The sequence below is a fragment of the Schistocerca americana genome, chromosome 6, assembly GCF_021461395.2.
Source record: "Schistocerca americana isolate TAMUIC-IGC-003095 chromosome 6, iqSchAmer2.1, whole genome shotgun sequence".
NCBI classification, from domain to species: Eukaryota; Metazoa; Arthropoda; class Insecta; order Orthoptera; family Acrididae; genus Schistocerca; species Schistocerca americana.
In genome coordinates, this window is record NC_060124.1 from 231,703,580 (window position 1) to 231,727,063 (window position 23,484).

General features: G+C 40.1%; 1 protein-coding gene across 4 annotated transcripts in view; it reads right to left on the reverse strand.

The window, feature by feature from the left end:
* Positions 1 to 23,484, reverse strand: part of LOC124619632 (anillin-like) — a 139,288-nt gene that overhangs the window by 12,108 nt on the left and 103,696 nt on the right. For all 4 annotated transcript variants that reach the window (XM_047146142.1, XM_047146144.1, XM_047146143.1 and 1 more), the window contains one exon: positions 4,534 to 4,781. In XM_047146142.1, the coding sequence (XP_047002098.1) occupies positions 4,534 to 4,781 (248 nt within the window). The remainder of the gene's footprint in view (positions 1 to 4,533; positions 4,782 to 23,484) is intronic.

Consider the following 23,484-nt stretch of genomic DNA (forward strand, 5'->3'; position numbering starts at 1 on the left):
AGTTTCATTAAATGCCCTGAACACAGATTATCAATTCAGTGAAATTAAAGAGGTTTATATTTACCTTTCAAATGCGTACACAAATCATACTACAGGAATATTCAGTTTTATTGCCTGATTAAAAAATGCAGAATGTAGATTTCACATTTTCGTTAAGTACAAAAACAGAGCTGAGAGCAGTAGTTTGCTGTATGTTCCTCTACAAATTCAGTGTGCTGTATGTTTTAAAAATCTCTATTAATTAACTTTAATTTTGCCCATCGTTAGTGTTAATGTTAGGGATCTGAAAATGTGGTATTTATTTTTGGCAAAATTTGCAACTGTTTTTGTAAAAAATTAGACATATGCATTTAAAAGTATGTCATGCAGCATTTTGATTGGAATGTTTGCTTTTGCAAAAACAGTTCTTTATCCGAAATGGTCTTTGCTTATTTTCTTCTTTTGGCTCTATTTAAGCTTTCAACAAATGACTGTTTCTGTTGAGAAGCAGCAGCATTTTCCCGCCGGTGAACAGAGAGCTGCTCAGATTTAAAGTTTTTCTTGACTACATTTTTTCCTCCCACCCAACTGGATACTTACAGAATCTGCAGAATATTGATATTCACCTTCTGCAGACAGTCACAGCTGTGGAACTTAACACCTGACAATGATTAAGAAGAATTGACAAGGTACTTAACATAGAAATAGAAGCAAAAAGATCTGTCCTCACATTCGGGGAAGACTTTCAGTGTGGGCACATTATGTTAACAGGTTTTGTTTACTGTTGTTATAGTGCATAACACAGACACTATTAACTGGCAACTGACCGTATCTGAATCTGTCAGTTGATCCACACCCATTACCTTGTACAGTCTGAGTGTTGTGCACGGTTCTATGAGCAGGTGCTGCTGATAACCTGTCTGAAGTGCTAAATACCACATCAATTTTCTAAGGCTGCTTTACAAGGTCTCTCCCTACCACGTCTAGTCTATTCTCAATCAAAACCAATACTCCTTGCCATGCTGTGCGAAGGATTGAAGTGTCATATGGTGATCAGAGCCTGACTACAGTGGTATAATTACTCTGACATTATATTGTGGCAGTTGGCCGCGAGCGTAAACAAACAAGGTCTACGGCCGGTAAGGGGAGAAGAGAGGTGTGGGAGGTACAGGCCCCGCCTCCCTCTCACAGGAATGCCAGCCTACACCCGTGTTTCATCTGAAGCATGGTGCTGAAACTGGTGAAAACATCTATTGCTACAAAGCACATACCAGTTATCAGAGATGATACGAAATTACAGATAAACACTATTTCTGAAAGAAAGCCGATGTAATTAAATATATAAAACATGTTTTAATGATTTATTTTAGTCACTTTCACGGTCACTCTCAGCCGTGTCAGTTTTACAAAGACTCATTATCAGCTACATCCACGCAGGATGAGCTCTCTTGTTCCATTGTGTCTGTATTAGACCAGTCCTCACTAGAGTTGTTGGCACGCATTATAATGTCATCAGTTCCAACTTCCATAACACCATTGCACCTCCTGTAATCTTATTCCACTTCGTGCACTTTTTTGCAGTACCCTTCCCAGTCATTTGGAGTGACAGAATTGATGGCATTGTTTCTCAGTTTCTTGTCACCAGACACGTTGTGCTCCATCACATAGTTTAATTTTTGCCCATGCAAGTTCAATTGTGTTCGGGTTGCAATTGTATGGTGGCAGGCGAACAATGGTGTGGCCTGCACTCTTAGCCAGTTCATCTACTACATAGCTCTTTTCACTTAGTTTATTGTCTGCACAAGAGCGTACAGTTCAGCCTTTGTCATGCTGTCATTGCATTTAACTTTACTTTTTTGTAGCCATCTATCACCACCACCTTTGGATAGTACAATGATGGTGTTTCGTCCACCTGCCTACAGTGATACGACAAATTGTCCACAACAATGACAGAATTTGGCAGAAGATTTGGGAGCACCATCTCCGAAAACCACTTCCATACATTTTGAGTTCGTTTGGACACGATAATCTCCTTGCAATGATTTTGTCCAGAACTTTAGTTCTGCTTGCTTAACAAACCTGTTTCTCGAGCCTTCTGGAAGCACTTTCCCAACCCATAACACCCAATCCATCTTGTAGCTTCTGCCAGCATTTGCCGCATGTCAGATTGCTTTCAATCCATGACTCATCAAGACGATAAATATTTTGTTGAGCTTCCATAATGCTCTTCGTGTGTGCAAAGAAACGAGACTGCCAAAGAACAATGTCACCATGTTCTAGCAAGAGATTTCATTTGTGAATTACAGATTTCCACACAAATCCCATTGACTTAAGTGAAGTTTTAAAAGAAGTACTGCTCCATCTCCAATTTATCTTCTCACACTGTGGTGGAAGAACTTTTGCCACGCAAGGAACTACTTTCTGTTGTGTGTAGAACTCCGCTATGGTATTCCTTATAACTAATTTACTGAAGTCATCAACTTCCTCTTTAATATTACTATGTCTCTTCCTAAGTGAAACAAAATGAAATAATTAAAACCAAGCAGATGCCACGTTGGAAGCATTGTTGTATACAAACAGATTTACACTTTTACAGTACAAATCAGGACTGAGTATCAGGCTATTCACTTGGATGAGAGCTTGCAAACGTTCTAATCCTATCTAGGGTTCATATACTATTACAGGTGTAAGTGGCAGCTCTCTTACAGGCCTGAGTGATAGGGTGTAGCAGCTTTTATCTTTCCTTTTCTGCCTCGCAGCATTCAAGCACATTATGCATTATTTTACGAGCACCACTTCGTACTACAAATCTCCCTTTCCTTTTAGAGGATGCAGGAGTCATACTTGACTCCCGTGATGGACCTGGAGCAGTGTCTTCACTGATTTCAAAATATGAAACAAGCAACAAGTAATGCACAACACAAAGCATAACGGAGGATATATGAGGCATTCGGCAATGGCTGGCAGCGCTGTAAAAACGGGAGCACAGCCCCGACCTCTACTAGTAACTTTAACAACGACATATCAAAACACCCCCACCTACAACTGCCACAATATACTGTACGAACAATGGTGGTGATAGTGCTTGTGTCATGTGAAAGCCTTTGCATATGAAGAACTTTAGATGAACAAAATAATGTGCACGAGGCTTCTACAAAACTTCACTCAGTTTGCTGGAATAGTAAAATACAATGGCCACTCTCATTAATATGACCAACTGGCAAGAGCCTGAATAAACATCTTTTGCACCATAAACATGCAAGAAGAATGTCAATACGATTTTGGAAGGTACAGACACGGATGTGGAGCCATGCCGACTCCAGTGCTGTGGCCAGCTGCGATAGGTTTCGCAGTTGAGAGTTCATGGCATGAACAGTCAGATGTAGGTGGTCCCACAGAGTCTTGATTTCATTTAAATCAAGAGTCTGGTGTACATGGGAGTACAGTAACCTCATCCTGATGCTCCACGCACATTCACTGGGAGCTGTGTAATACGTTGCAACGTCCTGCTAGTAGATGCCATCGTGCCGAGGAAAAAAAACTGTATTTGGGGGCAGACATGGTCTCCAGAGATACATGCATATGTGTGTTGATCCACTGGGACTTCCAGAAAGACAAGATCACCCAAGGGATGCCCAGGAAACATACCACTCAACAAATGTCCAGTTGCATATTGGCGTGTAAATTCTGGCCTACGTCACTGATGAACAGCAGTCAGCATCGGTGTGTGAAGCAGGTATCAGCATCAGAGGCCCATAGGCATCAAAATTTGCTGTACAGTCATTGAGGAGACACTCTTGGTAACTCCTTGATTCTTCTAAGTGGCCAGTAGCTCAACAGTTGCACATCTATTCACCAGTACACATCACCACAGCCGTTGTTCCCCTTGTCACCTACAGCCCGTGGTGCACCACACTTGCTTTGGCGCCAGTTTTGGATAGGGCTTTTCTGCCATATACAGTGTACTTTAAACACGGGAGCAGGCAAACAGTTTACAAATAAATGTTTTGGAAATGCATCCACCTTTGGCCCAAAAGCCAATGATCAAATACATTGCTCCATTTCCACATTATGACAAGAAATGTACCTTTTCCTGCATCCCTTGAAACACTTTATATACCCTCCACTGCTAATGCTGTCACCTGGTGTTTGTGAGTGGTCTCATTGATATGACTGGAGTGTGTAATAATGGTACAATTATAAATGCAAAAGTAATGTCTTCAGTTTATCTTTATCAGCAGATATCCAAATTCCTTTAAAGCAATCCGCATCTATTGTGCCTGTAATAAGAAAACATGAATTGTGATACACTCAAAAGCTAGTGGAAAACAGCAAAAATAAGCAATGAAAGAAGGAAGATTGAAATTCACTGCTCTATCAATGAGGTCATTAAGGATGGAGCAAATGTTTGGGTTGGAGAACAAAAATGGCTGCATCCTTTTCATAGGAACAATCCTGTAATATGTCTTACATGATTTAGGGAAATCATGTAATATGAAAGAGAGCAAACACAACCACACAAATTATTAGTTCTGCATAAATCAAAGCTATTACCTTCTTCCCACTACTCCCATCAGTAATGTGATACTTGACATTGTGAGGCAAAATCTCCTTTTGTGTTTCAAGGCTATAGACCTCAAGAGTAGCCTTAAAATCAGTGTAGAGGCCATTTAACTTCAATGGTCCCTTCCACATAAGTCCAGGTGTGCCCTTTAGCGCAGTAGGTGATGCAGCTAAAACAGGAGTGCCCAACACTTGTTCCTGAGAGCGCAGCAGACACATGAAATGGTGGCAAGTATTACCTGAAAAAGATAGATTCTTTAAGTTGTGTTTACATAGACCATGTTTTACAGAAAAATGGGGCAGCAATAGTGTTGCCCCCAACATCAACGCAATACATGGCTATATCGGTGATTTGTATTGTTGGGTCATATCTACCTCGACATTGTATCGAACGTATTCTTCAGTTTAAAAGATGTGAGACTCTTGTGCAATTGTGGAAGTGTGCATCTTGTTGTCTCTGTTGTTGTGTGTATGAATGTGTGTACTTTTATGAGAGAAAGGGCAAGAGCTTGAAAGTAAGTTGAATACTGTGTTCTGTTACATGTTTCGTGGACCACGCATCTGTCCATTACAGACGAATGGTTGCTTTTCCCTTATTTTGTGTATTTTTCCATCCAGGAATTCCCATTATTGTTAACAAACACATGATCGGTATTTCAAATAACTTTTATGAATTTCTTCAGTTGTTCCAACAAAGTGTTGCAAATACCTGGCATGAGAGGTGCATTGACGAGAACTGCACTTTGAGAAGCTACACTGCTGTCTGAATCACACACAGCCAAAAAATGAAAGGTGATCACCAGTCTTGTTGCAACTGTTATACAGTCTTTTATATCAGTGCTGATCATAGCAGTGAAGAAACAATACAGGTTGGTGAAGAACTTATACTAGCTATATCAGCTAGAAGGCAAGAAAAATGGTGCGATCTTATGACACAGCTCGATATCAAACAAAATAGTAGAAAGGCATGGCAATTATTGAAGAACCTTGGAAACGACCCAACAGCTACTCCCTCGGCCATCTCTGATATAACACCCCAAGGAAGAACTTGCTACAGGTCATCATCTCCCATACATGACAGGGAAGGTACTCAATAGACTGAGAACTGGAGTATCTCGGTGCAAGGAGAACATGAAGAAATGAGGATCCATCTCAGGGGACGAACTATGTGAGTGTGGTGAACCCCAAGACCATCGGCACTTACTCAACTGCAGGAAACTGTCAGAACCTGTGTTCATGGATGATCTGATTATCGCCAATGATAAGGCAGTCTGTGCAGCAGAATTCTGAGCAGCATATGGAATATAAATATGCACATGTTCTCTGTAATGTATATGTATGATATGCTATGTGTAATAAACTATATTTAATGTTATGTTCTGGACATGTATAAATAAATTAAAATAAATACCAGTCCTCAGTCGAGTTACTTTTAAAAGATATATTCAGAGTCATATTCCAGCACTCCGAAAATGGTATGTATCCAGCATTAGTTCACGAGTTTCAGAAGTAGTCCTTCAATTAAAAAAAGGGAAAGCATCCACGATGTTTGATTTCTCTTTTCCTCAGTACTACTTTTCTCTGAGAAATGCATATGCAAGAGAGCCTCACCTGCTTCCACTAGCTACCTTTTGTCCATTTCACAGCCATAGTATGGCTCATGGAAATGCTTCTGGCCTGGAAATCTATTTCTGCAAACACTTTCAGGCAACAATGGCCAGCAATGTTAACAAACTGTGGCTAAAATTCTTCTGGCTTGCAAGGTTACAAAACCTATGGCTGGAATGTTGCCAGGCAGCAATACCAGTATCTGTTACTGGCAGCAAGTAATTTTCATTGCCTGTGTAAGCACACCTTTAGTAATGTGTATCGCAATTATAGCAGTAATAAAAGACAATTTAAAATAAATATTGTTTATCAGCAAACATAACAAATAAACTGAGTAATGCTCTCACTGTAAGAGACTGAACTGCAATTAGAGTTGTTGCACAGTACATTCTGATGTCATGAACAATCTAACACATGTGGTAATATGGAAAATGAGAAATATCCCTTGTTTTAAACACAATTCTATATATTAGGGGGGAAAAAACACACCAGAGCCTCCAATTGGAGTAGTGCTGTTAATCAGCTTTTATTGTATTCCGAGGCCTACAGCTCACCATTCTATGCCAAACTCACTCCAGGGAATGGCATAAGACAATTTCAAATGTAAGTTTAATACAAATTAAGTAATGTTTAACACGTCCCATCAGGATGGGGATCCTTCAAGGATGTAGAATGATTCAAGGTACAATTTAACAAAGGAAACCCATAAAAAAATCTGTATACTGAATAAACAATAAGTATCACTATAATGTTTAGTGCTACTCATGCTTTTGCCAGCTGAATTTAACCCACTAAATTGGAATGAAAGTTTGTACTTCAAAAAAAGCTGGTGCCTCCTTAGTTTTAATAGATAGCTGCTGTGTAACTGCTATTGATAGCTAATATTTAATTGAATTCTATGGTATTTTTCTAAGAAAATATTTACCTACATCTGGAAGTACTGAGTCCTATTGAAACTACATTACTATTTGTCATGCAGCTTTACAACAAACATTGATTTTAGCTTGATTTAAATTAGTCTTGATTCTCAATTACTTGCTTTATGTTAGTCCAGGAACTTATTGAATGGCTTCCCACAAGAGTACATGCTCCATTCTGAAACCTATACAAAGAGACAAAGTCTACTTGAAAATTATCTTTGCTTTGTATTGTGACAGTCTAAAACACAGTTCAGCTGAAACTGATTTTTATTAACAGCAACAAAAACCATTGAGGAGTATGTGGACTAGGAAGCGAGTTTCACAATTCCAAGGTCCTCAGAAAGGCTTCTGCATGATGTACAATAATCTACATTACACAAGGTTCTTCTTACATGTCCTTATACTGAATAAACCCTTTAATTAGTTTAGGTGCATTGGCCCAGAGTATATAATTCCATAAGTAAACAGGAAGTGAAAATGTGCAAAGTAAGCCAACACAATGATAGGTGTTTCTAAAGACTAAAATGTTGAACACATCTATTAGTTTATGTGTGTGTTTAGCCAGTTTTAACATCTGTTGCTAACAGGTAATACATCAGGATGGTTTTTCATGTTTGGTTCCGCTCATATTATGCTTTTTATTGCCTTCTCAAAGGAGAATCCTTTACAAAAGTCAAACTGAGAAGAATTAACAAGTTCTGCTTGGTTAAAGAAATCAGTATTCTTTCATAAGCCACTTTTTCAAACACTTTTGAAAAGATTGGTAGGAGTAATGTGATTCTGTAGTTAGAGGTCATTTGCTATCTGCTGTTTTGTAAGCAAGTTTTACTACAGCATATTTAAGGCTGTCAGAAAATATGACCCAAGTCATCTAATCAGTATAGGATAATCTTAACTCAGCACAAGGTTGTAATATTATGCTAGAAGTACTACTATAATTACTGCTTTCTAGTTATCCTCAATGGTTCAAGAATCATAAAATAAGGTTGTATACGTGGAAGAAGCCTGGAGATACTAGCAGGTATCAGATAGATTATATAATGGTAAGACAGAGATTTAGGAACCAGGTTTTAAATTGTAAAGACATTTCCAGGGGCAGATGTGGACTCTGACCACAATCTATTGGTTATGAACTGTAGATTAAAACTGAAGAAACTGCAAAAAGGTGGGAATTTATGGAGATGGGACCTGGAAAAGCTGACTAAATCAGAGGTTGTAGAGAGTTTCAGGGAGAGCATAATGGAACAATTGACAGGAATGGGCAGAAGATCAAGTAGGTAAAAAGACAAGGGCTAGTAGAAATCCTTGGGTAACAAAAGAAATATTGAATTTAATTGATGAAACGAGAAAATATAAAAACGCAGTAAATGAAGCAAGCAAAAAGGAATACAAACGTCTCAAAAATGAGATCAACAGGAAGTGTAAAATGGCTAAGCAGGGATGGCTAGAGGACAAATGTATGGATGTAGAGGCTTATCTCACTAGGGGTAAGATAGATACTGCCTACAGGAAAATTAAAGAGACCTTTGGAGAAAAGAGAGCCACTTGTATGAATATCAAGAGCTCAGACGGAAACCCAGTTCTAAGCAAAGAAGGGAAAGCAGAAAGGTGGAAGGAGTATATAGAGGGTCTATACAAGGGCGATGTACTTGAGGACAATATTATGGAAATGGAAGAGGATGTAGATGAAGATGAAATGGGAGATACGATACTGCGTGAAGAGTTTGACAGAGCACTGAAAGACCTGAGTTGAAACAAGGCCCCGGGAGTAGACAACATTCCACTGTAACTACTGACGGCCTTGGGAGAGCCAGTCCTGACAAAACTCTACCAGCTGGTGAGCAAGATGTATGAGACAGGGGAAATACCATCAGACTTCAAGAAGAATGTAATAATTCCAATCCCAAAGAAAGCAGGTGTTGACACATGTGAAAATTACCGAACTATCAGTTTAATAAATCACGGCTGCAAAATACTAACGCGAATTCTTTACAGACGAATGGAAAAACTGGTAGAAGCCGACCTCGGTGAAGATCAGTTTGGATTCCGCAGAAATGTTGGAACACGTGAGGCAATACTGACCCTACGACTTATCTTAGAAAATAGATTAAGGAAAGGCAAACCTACGTTTCTACCATTTGTACACTTAGAGAAAGCTTTTGACAGCGTTGACTGGAATACTCTCTTTCAAATTCTAAAGGTGGCAGGGGTAAAATACCGGGAGCGAAAGGCTATTTACAATTTGTACAGAAACCAGATGGCAGTTATAAGAGTCGAGGGGCATGAAAGGGAAGCAGCGGTTGGGAAGGGAGTGAGACAGGGTTGTAGCCTGTCCCCGATGTTATTTAATCTGTGTATTGAGCAAGCAGCAAAGGAAACAAAAAAAAAAATTCGGTGTAAGTATTAAAGTCCATGGAGAAGAAATAAAAATGATGAGATACGCCGATGACATTGTAATTCTGTCAGAGACAGCAAAGGACTTGGAAGAGCAGTTGAAAGGAGGATATAAGATGAACATCAACAAAAGCAAAACAAAGATAATGGAATGTAGTCGAATTAAGTCGGGTGATGCGGAGGGAATTAGATTAGGAAATGAGACACTTAAAGTAGTAAAGGAGTTTTGCTATTTGGGGAGCAAAATAACTGATGATGGTCGAAGTAGAGAGGATATAAAATGTAGACTGGCAATGGCAAGGAAAGCGTTTCTGAAGAAGATAAATTTGTTAACATTGAGTATAGATTTAAGTGTCAGGAAGCCGTTTCTGAAAGAATTTGTACGGAGTGTAGCCATGTATGGAAGTGAAACGTGGACAACAAATAGTTTGGAGAAGAAGAGAATAGAAGCTTTCGAAATGTGGCGCTACAGAAGAATGCTGAAGATTAGATGGGTGGATCACATAACTAATGAGGAGGTATTGATTAGATTTGGGGAGGAGTTTGTGGCACAACTTGACAAGAAGAAGGGACCGATTGGTAGGACATGTTCTGAGGCATCAAGGGATCACAAATTTAGCATTGGAGGACAGTGTGGAGGGTAAAAATCGTAGAGGGAGACCAAGAGATGAATACACTAAGCAGATTCAGAAGGATGTAGGTTGCAGTAAGTACTGGGAGATGAAGAAGCTTGCACAGGATAGAGTAGCATGGAGAGCTGCATCAAACCAGTCTCAGGACTGAAAACAACACAAGATTTTTTAAATCTTCTTCTTCTTCTTGCTAGATCAGCAGTTGCTCCATGGAGGAGCGCCCTTGTCAGAGAAAAGCAGCACTCCAGTGAATGATGGAGATAATGACAATAAAAGAATGATGTCACAAGGATGGCAGCAGATTCATTTTGTTTCCATCCTAGGAAGTGGAAGACTGCTTAAGTAATGTAAGGAATGTAAATGTTTATAAACAGAAGTGTTCCCTGCTCCAATATTCAATTACTATATAACATTTTATGAAGAAACTATATCTCGTATTTGGTGGATTTGCGAGATTGTTTAGACTTAGTTTTATAGATTCAAGATTTCAGTCTATGAAGACGAAGTCAACAACAAGAATAAGCGTGGTGCATAAGAACAGCGAAGCAAAAGAAGATCTCAGGTGATCATATTATGGTTCCTGTACCCTTTCAGCTCTCACTCTTAATCTAACTACAAATCAGCTGCGGCAGAACACAGTTAACACTTCAGTACATGCTGCTGTAATTTACTTTGCAATAGTGGTTTCAAGTGTAACTACAGTTGAAATTTCCTATAATGAAATCAGTTACTACCACAACTCCACTGTAACATTGTGATTTCTGTGGTATGGCCATTTTCCTTGAGAGGAACATACTTCTCATGCCTGCTTAATACGCCAAATGTATATAGGTGTATCTATCTCGTGCATGATGTCATTTTCTTGTCCTAGTGTACTCATACTACAGTGATAGTTACCATCACAGAACTCGTCAACAGTACATGTGATGTCAGTTTCCATAACAATTTGTTACGAAGTGCATACATTTCAGAACAACATGGCCAATAAAAGGTAGAAGAAAAAGTAAAAGTGACTCATGAAATCAAGAATGGAGCTAATATGGTTGATGAGCATCATCAATTTGGCCTTCGATTCTTCAGTCCAAACAATTGGAAGAACAAGTGTGAAACCGTTTCTGCATTTGTACTCAATGGATCTAAAATTAAGGTGTTATGAAAAGCTAAGCAGATGGACATGGATGAAATGCTGTTTAAGTGGTTTAAGCAAAAGTGAAGCATCAGTGTACCCTTTAGTGGGCCTCCCCTTATGATGAAAGCAGAATTTGCCAAGAAATTAAAAGATGAGGAGTTTGTGTGCACCAGTAGCTGGATTGACAGATTCGAGCAATGTCATGGCATTACTTTTGAGCGGTGAAGCCAACAGTTTAAGTACTGAAACAATCAAACAATGGCTTGCTAACATGTGGCCTACAATTCGTGAAGGATATGCAGACTGTGACATCTTTAATGCAAAGACTGACATATTTTTTAAATGGACACCTGACAAAACTCTGAAATTCAAGGGCGAAAAACGTGTTGGTGGTAAGTTGTGAACAAATAACAGTTCTGGTTTGTGCTAATGCAGATGGAACTGAGAAGAAAAAATTGCTCATAAAAAGTAAATAAAAAATCCTAGGTGTTTTAAGCACGTAAAATATCGTCAGTGCACTAGAATGTTAATAAAAACTTCTGTATCACCTCCAAACTCTTTGTAACTGAAATAAGGAATCAGGATTGGGAGATTAGAAGTCAGAAAAGGACTGGTTCTTGTTGACAACTGTCCAACACATCCTACACACTCTGGTCTGAAGAATTTTCAGCTTATTTCTCTTTCTGCAAATACAAGCTTATTGCAGCCCGTGAACCAAGGGGTAATTAGGAGGCCAAACTACCATTATTGTAAGCTCATATTACTGAAAATGATACACTGCATTGAAAAAAAGCAGGCTTTTTTCTATTACACAGATGGATGTGATCAGAGGCATTACCAGAGCCTGAAGCCAGGTCACAGCCTAAACATCAAGAACTGTTCCCACCATGCGGGAATCATATCTGAAGAAATAAATGCTGTCAAAACTGAAGACACATTCGATGACACTGATGATCTGCTGCTGTCTGCATTGTTGCCAGAAATCAACTGTGATATTCTCAATCAGTGTGACTATGAAATGTAGGTGAGAATAAATGATGACCTTGTTACATCTGAAGAGCAAACGGAAGATGAAATTGCAAATGAAGTGAAGAATCAGGTCCACAGTGACCACGAAGTGAGTGAGGGAGATGAAGAAGAAGAAAAAAAGGAAGAAAAACAAAATAAAATGCCTATCCCTACTGTAATTGACACTTTATAAGCCATAAGAGTTCTGATCATCATCTATGAAACTTGGGGAGGGAGCAGTGTTATTGCAAATGAAATAATGAACACAACATGTAATTTAGAAAGTGTGTATTGGGCACACAGACAGCAGAAAAAATGACTGATTACTTCTCTCCTAAGTAAAGAAGTTTGATGGGTACTCAACAGGCTTTAGAATGAATACTTTATGTAAAATAAAACAAGGCCAAATGAATTTGTTGTTTTCCGTTTGCTACCACAATATATTGAAAATAAGGATCTCAGTTAAGATGACACGCTTTTATAACAACACAATTTTCGAGGTCCTCTGAATGTTGTTATGGCCAGGTTCCACTGTACTATCTGTCCTGCAGTTGCATTTTCCAGATGAATTTATCCTGGGAAAAGCCTGGGGCCCATGTTGTAAATCACTGGGATTTGATGATGCAGGTTTGGTCAAACTGGATGCTTTTAGCAATCAGTTTTGCAAATAGCCACTTACTAGAAGCATTCAGATACAGCCCAGGCTGTGTGAAATGTGACCAAATTAGGAACGATGGATCACTCACACCCATGTGTGATCTCCTTTTCCCCTGAGTGATTATTCTATTTCTGTATTAACCCATTCCACAGAGCACTCCTTCCAGGACTTATCACACTAAATAAAGAGTGACAAGGTGTTAACACTAGTGTAATGTTCATTCTCTGCAGTATGCTTAATGTTTTCCTAGCTGTACAATTAAGATTACAGCCCAGAAAGTTACTTGCACCTGAGACTGTAATTACATGGTCTTTTCCAAGATCCTACCCAAGAGAGCACAAATAACAAGTGACATAGCTGAGTCTTGCATGTGGCTGCAAATACTAGTTACCTGGTACTGACTACCTGGATAGTTTTGTACCAGTTGTGACATAACCCACCCATGGATACTACTCAGCAATAAGACTTTCATGACGATCTTAAAATGGAGCTGCTCTGTGACAATGATGTAAAAGTTATGATGATGCAGTATCAAATACTCTGCCTCTCTTACTCAAGTAGTGGAAGAAACCAGAACCCACAACATTACTGTATATGGCAACAGGTGTGTAGCTGTGTGAGCAAAGAGAACACACAGTCCAAAAATCAGAATGCCTCCTGAATGATCAGAACGTCTGTCAGGAAAGGAAATAATTCCAACAACAAAATGACTCTTCAACAACTGTAACCAACACAATAAAGATATGATACAAAAAAATATGGTGAAACATGTAAATTAAAATTAAGAAATATATGTCATGATTAACTTAGAACTTAAGAAAATTCAAAAGAATTTACAAGAATGGGAGACATCAGCCAACCAATGGGAAAGCTTTCCCCTGGTGAACACACAATGCAGAGTGCTCCTGAGACTGAAGCATGTGAGATATGTTTGCTGAAAGAGCACATTCAAAGTGTCAATATTATTTAATCAGTGTAACACAGATAAGGTGATGCTAATGTGTACCAAGTACTCTACCCAGAAATAAACTATGTGGATAATGCCACAATTACCATATTTACCCAATTATAAAAAGGTTTTTCCCCCAAATTTGTCATTCAAAAAATAAAGGGTCATTTTACATTTACGTAAGAAGCTTTGGCTTGAGGTTTCACACAAATTTATTTTGGATAATTTCAAAGGGTAGGGCTTAACAGACAAGCTTGCATTCAAATAGACTAGAGATTTCCTGGTACGCTGAAGTGCTCCTGCGATTGATACAGAATCAACCTTGCTCGAACAATCACATGACATTTGACTGATGGTGCCAGTGCAAGGGACAGTCGTGAAACTACGAACTAGCCACTACAACAATCTAATGAGCTGCTTAAAAATCGACAATTTTGTGAAACACAAGAGGAAACTGCATTAAATACTATCAACTTACAAACTTTTGTTGCATTTGAACAGGTTTGCAATAAAAGTTCTTATATATGTAGAGATACTGTATACATACATTTATGCTGCTTTTCAAGTAAAGGTAACATTCAAAGGTGAAAATCTTGTTGTTCAAAAAACCATTACTTGATTCTGGACCTAAGTCAGTATTTCATTTGGTTATGAGAAACTGTAATGATTTACCAAGTGGGTTGCAAATGAGAAATTCGGTCACTGTTCATGTGTTAGAATATTGCAAGAAAACATTTCCAGCTTTAGGGCAAGATGGTGACATTCAGATAACACAACAAAGAAAATTAATCCAGAATTAAACGTCTAACAAGCTAAATTAATCACATTAAACTGACTGGAATTATTATCGCAAGAAAAAGTTGTGGCGGAAAGACCCATTATGGAGATAATACAAACAGACGCCACTACATCGCAGGTTTAGCGAAAGTTCAATTACTGGACTGAGTCATGATACAAGCTTTTATTTATGTATTGTCTAGATGGGGGTAGTGTTGCACTTATGTGTTTTGTGCAGCAAAGATGTCGATGCTCAACTTGTGGCATGGCAGGAATGAATAGGGTGTGTGTCAGCTGCTGGTTCTACACAGCCAATGAGAGAGCAGTGGGCAGATGAGGTATTTGGGAGCAAGAGACATTGTAGCATTCTCATGTCAATATAGAAGTGAAATCCACTATTTATTCGGAGAAAAAAAAACCACACCAGCAGCTGTGTTCTCAAGTCCCATTGTAAGCACAACCTCAGGAATTGCAACATTTTCGGAAGAAACAGTCATATCTTTGTGACAATGACAATATAAGGCTCACAGTTGTACTGTCAGGATGATGGTGGTAGTGGTGGTGATTTAGAATAGTGATGCCACAGACAGGCTAACCAAACAGAAGACAGTTACAGTAAAAGGCGACGAAAACAAGCTCTTTTTGTTTATTTCTCCTTGTATTATTAAAATGTCCACAATCATTACATGGAATAAGGTCATAATACGTGTAACGTTAACTTTTTAGGCTGTGAGCTTACTTCAGTAAAAGTTTGTGACCTTTATTAGTCAGAATACGTTACAAAGAGAGAGAGAGACAGAGAGAGAGAGAGAGAGAGAGAGAGAGAGAGAGAGAGAGAGACAGCACGCACACAGTCCTGGGATTTCAAACAAAGTCCAAACACAGTGCAGCCTCCAAGTCAAATGATTTAATGCAAGTATTTATGATCCCCACACTTGAAAACTGCCAACAACAACTTCACAATGTGTCAGAGTTGCTTGCCCATGTGCAAGTTAAATAACAGTCAGTGAATAAATTGCTTTTAAATTTTTTAGTGAGATGTAATGGGTTTGGATTATGATGTACATTATCATTGCACAGAAAAAGATTAAATATATAACTGCTTAAATTGATACTATTCCTGAGTTGAAATAGTTCCTTTATTATTCATCCGTGTTCACGTTAACTTCCATATATTTCAACGTTGTTAGCTGAATTCCCTTGTTCTGGTGACAATTATTTAACATGAAAGAACTGTCTAATGATTAGATCTCAGTTAGGCTCTAATGGTGCTCGGCAATAGTGTGGTGTTAAATACCATTCTGGGAGAGTGATGTGCAGCCCTAGGCCTCTAACTTGCCAAGGAATGATGCTCGCAAACTATAAAATGATGTAATAATTTAATATTTAGGAGAATGCAAATGGTACGCAAGGTTTTGATTAATATTTACATGTGGTGAGTAATCTGGAGGGATATCTCCGGGGATGTTTGAGCATACTCCATGAATTGTCCCCCCAGCAGGAGAAGCACACTGGCCCTAGAACAAGAGCCATAGATGATAACAGGAAAAAGACTAAAGTGAACAAAAGAATCTGAAATATATAATCCTCCTGTTGTATTTCAATCTGTCGATTTGACATTTACATTGAACAACAATATAAAAAGGGTAGACTGCTACTCATCACATAGAGGAGGCACCGAGTTGCAGAGAGAGAAGAGCGTTTAGCAGTCTTTCTCATTGTGCCTGTCTGCTACTCAACTTGTCCTCTGTGGTGAGAAGCAGTCTATTCTTTTCATATTGTTCTTATTCCATACTGGCCTTTCCATTGTTTGATATTTACATTGAAATAAGAGTTACACAGTTGTAATGTCCAGTGTAAAGAAATGTTTAAAATGAAGCGAGTAAAAATACATGGCACATAGGTCTGTGAATTGCAGTTCAATGCAATGTGAAATGCTGCTCACAATAAAACAATGTGTGTTCATTATCAGGTGCAGAACAATTCACAGAAAGTGTGTTCTGAACTGTTTGTGAAAGAATTTAACACTGGAAGTTTTTTGGCAAAACTTCCAATGCAAACCTTAGTGGCCAAATGGCGAGAAAGTGATTCTGTAGCAAATAAAATCTGTGTCCGTAAAGAGTAAAGACAAGAAACATTCATCAAGCGAAGAAAAGACTGCACCAGTGTCCAATGTTGATGCTGCTTATATGTACAAGTAGAAATTAAGAGGTCATTGTGTCAAAACATCATCAAAAAGGACCTACATCTGTATTTTCACATATTTACTGTTGTGCACAAGTTAAAGTGGCCAGATGAACTTTTGTGTATTGAGCTCTACTGCTGGCTTCAGAGTGACATGGAATGAGGACTTTTTGATCTTCAGTTTCTCTCTCTCTTTTTTTTAAATTTCTTCAAATGAGGCCTGATTCAGTCTGTTGAGGTATACAAACTTGCAGAACATGCAAAATTATGCATCAAAACATCCCCATCAGTACTTTGAATAGCCGCTGCATAATCTCAAGACTGACGTTTGCCATGCAGTGTCTGCTGTCCACTTTGTAAGACGGATCCTTCACCGAACTGTTAATACCAATAGGTATGTCCACAAAAATATTTAATCTTTATGTGGATCAATACACTTAAGTTGAATTACTGAATTGATATTTGCAACAAAATGAAGCAACAGCACACACGAACTTAGCAAGCTTGTCACGAGTACAAGACGGGTTGGGTAAGGAGAGGACAATCTACAGAGGCAGTGCAATCTCCTGGCCACCTCGATCACCTAATCTCTCTCTCTCTCTGTGATTTTTACTTGTGCACAAAACTGAAGGGTTATGTGTGCTCAAATAATCCTCGCTCACTGGAAGAGCTACAGCAGAAAACTGAAAACACTATTACTTCTATCAGGAGACAGAGCCTTTAAAATTGTTTCTCAGTTTGATTAATCGACCTAGCACTGAATCAACATAATCTGTGGCCATTTCCAGCAGCTTCCGTGGTGTATATATATATATATATATATATATATATATATATATATAAAACACAAGATACTTTTCAGGACAGTTTTATTTTACCCACCCTTTATTAGTAGTCGAGGGAAAACGGTAACAAATACGATTTTCATTAAATCATTGTCAAGAATTTTATAAGTTAGGCAGAAAAGCTTTGTTCCACTGACCAAAGCCAGTCAACAGATGTACTCACAAGACTGTTTGGTTCGTAAAAGCTGTTTGTGTAAGATAAATTTCATCTTTATTGAAAAGTAAATTCATACCGTAAAACAAATCTTGTGAGCACTCTTGAATCTAAATCAAACAATGGCAACTCCAGGTTGGAATATTAACATCAGGAAAAGGATAAACTGCTACTCACTGTAAAGATGACGTCCCAAGCTGCAGACAGATGAGGGGGGGGGGGGGGGGGGGGGAGAGAGATTGTTCAGCCAAAGCCTTCTACAGAAAAGGAAACACACATTTACAGAGCAAGCACACCTAACACATGAATGACCACTACCACTGGCAGCTGACTGGAATGCGCCTGTCACATGAATAGCATTCTGGAATGGATGGGGAAGAAGGAGGTGGAGGTGGAGGGGAGGGATAGCAGGGTATGGTTAGTGGGAGAGAAGAGCGCTGTCTGGCGGGATGTACAGGGATTAGAGACTGCCAGCCACAGTGTTGGGAAATGGCACGAGGGGGAAATAAACGGGGAGAAGGAAAGGAAAGGAAAGGAAAGGAAAGGAAAGGAAAGGAAAGGAAAGGAGTTGAGAAGGAGAGGAGCAGGAAAGTGGGAAGGATGGGCCTGTCACTGGTCTATCTTACTCCATCAAAGCCCGGGCCACCTGTGGAAGCAACCATGTCGTATACCAGCTCTGCTGCAACTATTGCAGTTTTTTTTATATTGGTAGGGATACCAAGCAGATATACACCATGATGAGCAGTCACTGCCAAATTATGGCCTAGAGCAAACTACACTGCCCTGTGACACAACATGCAGCTGGACCTAACTTTCTTGATTTCAATGGCTGCTTCACAACCCAGGCAACTCCCTTCCACCACCTGCTTTTGTGAACTGCGCAGATAGCTGTTATCCTTACAACACCTCCTCCACTCCCAAAAGTATCCGGGCCTCCAACTAAGGTAACCTACAGTCCCCAAACCCCCCACCCAACAATTTCCACCTACTCGTCCTATCACCTCCTCCCTTTTCACATTCCCTCACCCTGTTTGTGCGCCGTCCTCTGCCAACGTACCTGCCTGCCATTCCCCCATCACACCCCACCTCCTGATGCTACGCCTGGCAGTCTAGTCCCTGCACGCACCAGCAGTCAGCACTCCTCTCCCCCCACACCCATATCATGCTATCCCTTCCCCTTTCCCGCCAACTAAAAACTACAGATTGCTACTCACTTGACAGTCACATCCTGGTCAGAACTGTCATTGGTAGTGGTCATGCATGTGATGTGTGCTTGCTTGTGTGAATATTTTCTTTGCTAAAGAAGAGTTTTGTTGAGAGCTATAATGTGTAACAATCTTTCCATTGTGCCTGCCTGCATCTGAAGGGGTCATCTTTACAGTGAATAGCAATCTAACTTAATATTGCTGACACTCTTGAATCTAATTCTTCACACCACTGTAACATGTTCTGCAGCTGGGAATAGTATCTTCTGTGGTGCTAGGTTGGTTTTTGGTGTTATTATCACGAAGTTTCCGAAAGTAAAAGTGCTCTGGACCCATCTTGGCAAGCAGCCTGCAGAGAAAACTGTCGAGAATCCACAAATGGTTTATTTGTAACATTTGCTGAGAAATAATAAACTGACACTGTGGATAAATGAACTCGCAGACATGACATATACAGACACCTTAAACAGCAATTTAAATACCGCCTGTGGCAGGCAAGAATAAAGAGTTAGAAATGACTTGTGGCACAGTAGCATGACAGAAAACTGGTTGCAATCTGCACAATTACTGGTGGACACACACTTTCCACACAACACTGCAAAAGACAAATTGATGAAAATAGATAAATGTGGAACAAAAGTGGGAATATGCACACAAAGACAATATAGATTGTCCATTTTCAGAAGAGGAAGCGAAGAAAAAATCCTGAAATTGAAAAGGATTAAATCACCTGATCCTGACAGCATTCACGCTGAAATTCTACGTGCACTTCGTAAGCACATAAGTTTATATTTGTGCCAACTTCATAACACATTTATTACAAGGAAAAAAGCAAACTTCATTATCTTGGAAGGGGAGGAGGGAGGGGAAAGAGGTCAAAACAAGGACCCTCTAGCTCCAAAGGCCTACAAGACCTATTTGCCTTCTTGGTACCTTAGGCATAATGCTGGAGAAACTACTATGCGGCAGACTACAGAAAAAAAAGGACTACTTCTTGGAATGAACACCCAATAATATGGATTCAGAAGTGGAAAGTCAACAGAAGACATTATAAATGAGGTGATGAAGACTTGCAAAAAATGCCCCACATAAATAGGTCGTAGCCATAATGGTGGCTATCAGCAGAGCTTTCCGTCACTTGTGGTAGCCTGCACTTTGACTGCCTAAGGGTCTTTGATTGCACACAAGCATTATGCAAATTTTTAAGAACAATTGTTACCAGCAACTCTCATGTAGAGGAGAAACCCTTACAAAAAAAAATTCAAAAGGCCACAAGTGGCCTTGTCTTCTAGAATCAGGTACTCGACCTGGTGTTAGAAAAGCTGCAGAAAAACAAAGCAGTCATAGGACTAGTGACACATGCTGACATCCCGATGACCCTTGTGAAGGGAAGCTCCAGAAGCAACTTGGAAGATGGATATACCATAGTCTTAACGATTATGTCAGTGATGCCAAGCAGTCAAATTGTCTGCAACACCTGAAAAGACCAAATACACGTTAAAAGGGAACCTTTTAAGAGACGAACATAGAAAGGTGGTTCTACTCCATCTGTTAAGTTTTCATACCTGCTAATAGCTTTATTTTTTTCCCCGTCTTCTATTTTTCTGCTGCATTTTCAACTCTATTATATAAGTAGTATGTGGCATATGCACCAAATTCCAAAAATGTCATTAAGCTTTATCCCATTTAAATTTATTGTTTGGATATTCCTTTTGGCTAGGCTGATTCCTGGAGTAACATTAGTGTGGTTATGGAGCATGTTAATTAGGAGTTGTAGTTAATTGTATTTTTTAAATACCACAAAAGTCTCTGGTTGAAATGTTTGTTTATTCAAGTACACGTTTCAGTCATTACAATCGTCTTCAGAATGGTACGTCTTCTTCTGAGAATCAACAGGGAGACGATCATAATGACAAACTGGTAATTGAATAATTTGTTATTAGAGACTTTACTGGAATTTACAAAATTTCGTAACATTGAATCACTGTCACCTTCATAATAACTATGTCACCCCTCATTACAGTTAAGGTAAGAAATATAGTTGATAGAAGTAAAACTCTGTAAGCTAATCAGCATAACTCCATATAATGATGCATATCATTGTAAAGCTACGTATTCCAATTTTCAAGTAACATACATCATTTTGCCTGAAACTAAATATCTTCCAAAATACACTCCTGGAAACTGAAATAAGAACACCGCGAATTCATTGTCCCAGGAAGGGGAAACTTTATTGACACATTCCTGGGGTCAGATACATCACATGATCACACTGACAGAACCACAGGCACATAGACACAGGCAACAGAGCATGCACAATGTCGGCACTAGTACAGTGTATATCCACCTTTCGCAGCAATGCAGGCTGCTATTCTCCCATGGAGATGATCGTAGAGATGCTGGATGTAGTCCTGTGGAACGGCTTGCCATGCCATTTCCACCTGGCGTCTCAGTTGGACCAGCGTTCGTGCTGGACGTGCAGACTGCGTGAGACGACGCTTCATCCAGTCCCAAACATGCTCAATGAGGGACAGATCCGGAGATCTTGCTGGCCAGGGTAGTTGACTTACACCTTCTAGAGCACGTTGGGTGGCACGGGATACATGCGGACGTGCATTGTCCTGTTGGAACAGCAAGTTCCCTTCCCGGTCTAGGAATGGTAGAACGATGGGTTCGATGACGGTTTGGATATACCGTGCACTATTCAGTGTCCCCTCGACGATCACCAGTGGTGTACGGCCAGTGTAGGAGATCGCTCCCCACACCATGATACCGGGTGTTGGCCCTGTGTGCCTCGGTCATATGCAGTCCTGATTGTGGCGCTCACCTGCACGGCGCCAAACACGCATACGACCATCATTGGCACCAAGGCAGAAGCGACTCTCATCGCTGAAGACGACACGTCTCCATTCGTCCCTCCATTCACACCTGTCGCGACACCACTGGAGGCGGGCGGCACGATGTTGGGGCGTGAGCGGAAGACGGCCTAACGGTGTGCGGGACCGTAGCCCAGCTTCATGGAGACGGTTGCGAATGGTCCTCGCCGATACCCCAGGAGCAACAGTGTCCCTAATTCGCTGGGAAGTGGCGGTGCGGTCCCCTACGGCACTGCGTAGGATCCTACGGTCTTGGTGTGCATCCGTGCGTCGCTGCGGTCCGGTCCCAGGTCGACGGGCACGTGCACCTTCCGCCGACCACTGGCGACAACATCGATGTACTGTGGAAACCTCACGCCCCACGTGTTGAGCAATTCGGCGGTACGTCCACCCGGCCTCCCGCATGCCCACTATACGCCCTCGCTCAAAGTCCGTCTACTGCACATGCGGTTCACGTCCACGCTGTCACGGCATGCTACCAGTGTTAAAGACTGCGATGGAGCTCCGTATGCCACGGCAAACTGGCTGACACTGACGGCGGCGGTGCACAAATGTGGCGCAGCTAGCGCCATTCGACGGCCAACACCGCGGTTCCTGGTGTGTCCGCTGTGCCGTGCGTGTGATCATTGCTTGTACAGCCCTCTCGCAGTGTCCGGAGCAAGTATGGTGGGTCTGACACACCGGTGTCAATGTGTTCTTTTTTCCATTTCCAGGAGTGTAATTAGATCTGAAGCTGCAGCTAGCATCATTTTTCATTGCATATTTGTCATAACCACTGTTAAATTCCAAACTTTGACTTATTTTCATTATTCTGGACATTATGACAGAGAGCATTGTGTAATTAGCTTATTAATTAATAATTTCAAGTGATTTAGTCTAACTTGCAATACGGACTTCATATGTGTAAGTAAGAGGATCAACATCATGTAAGAATAATAGCATCCATGTACTCTCTTAAATTTTTAACCAGCAACAATATGATGCATAATAAAAAATTAATGGTAATTTTAGTTTTTCATAAAGAATCTTTATTTATTCATCGACGTTAACGCTGTCCCCTTCAAAATAATCCCCCACAGACATAATACAATTGTGCCAGTGCTTTTTACAATCTTGGAAGCAATTCTGAAGCTCACTTTACTTCTTGGTGTACAGCTCCTTCAGCGATTCTGTTTTTATCTCATCAATGGTGGCAAAACAACATCCTTTCATTGTCCTCTTCAGCCTCGGCAATAGAAGGAAATCACAGGGGACTATGTTTGGCAAATATGGTGACTGAGGCAGCATAATGGTTTTTTTTTTTTTTTTTGCCAAAAAATCTTGAACATGCATTGATGTGTGAGCGGGAGGATTATTGTGATGCAATTTCCATGGGTGGGTTTGCCACAGTTCTGGTTGTTTCCTTCAGACTACTTTACACAATTGGTGCATAGCTTCCTCACTGTCCTTGTGACTGTAAGGCAGGAACTCATTACATGCTATCCCATTTTAATAGAAGAAAACAGTGAAAAGTACCTTGACAAGTGATCAAACTTGTCAATTCTTCTTTTTGTCTGTTTCGAGGTCATACCCTTATGACCACATTTTGTCACTTGTTATAACC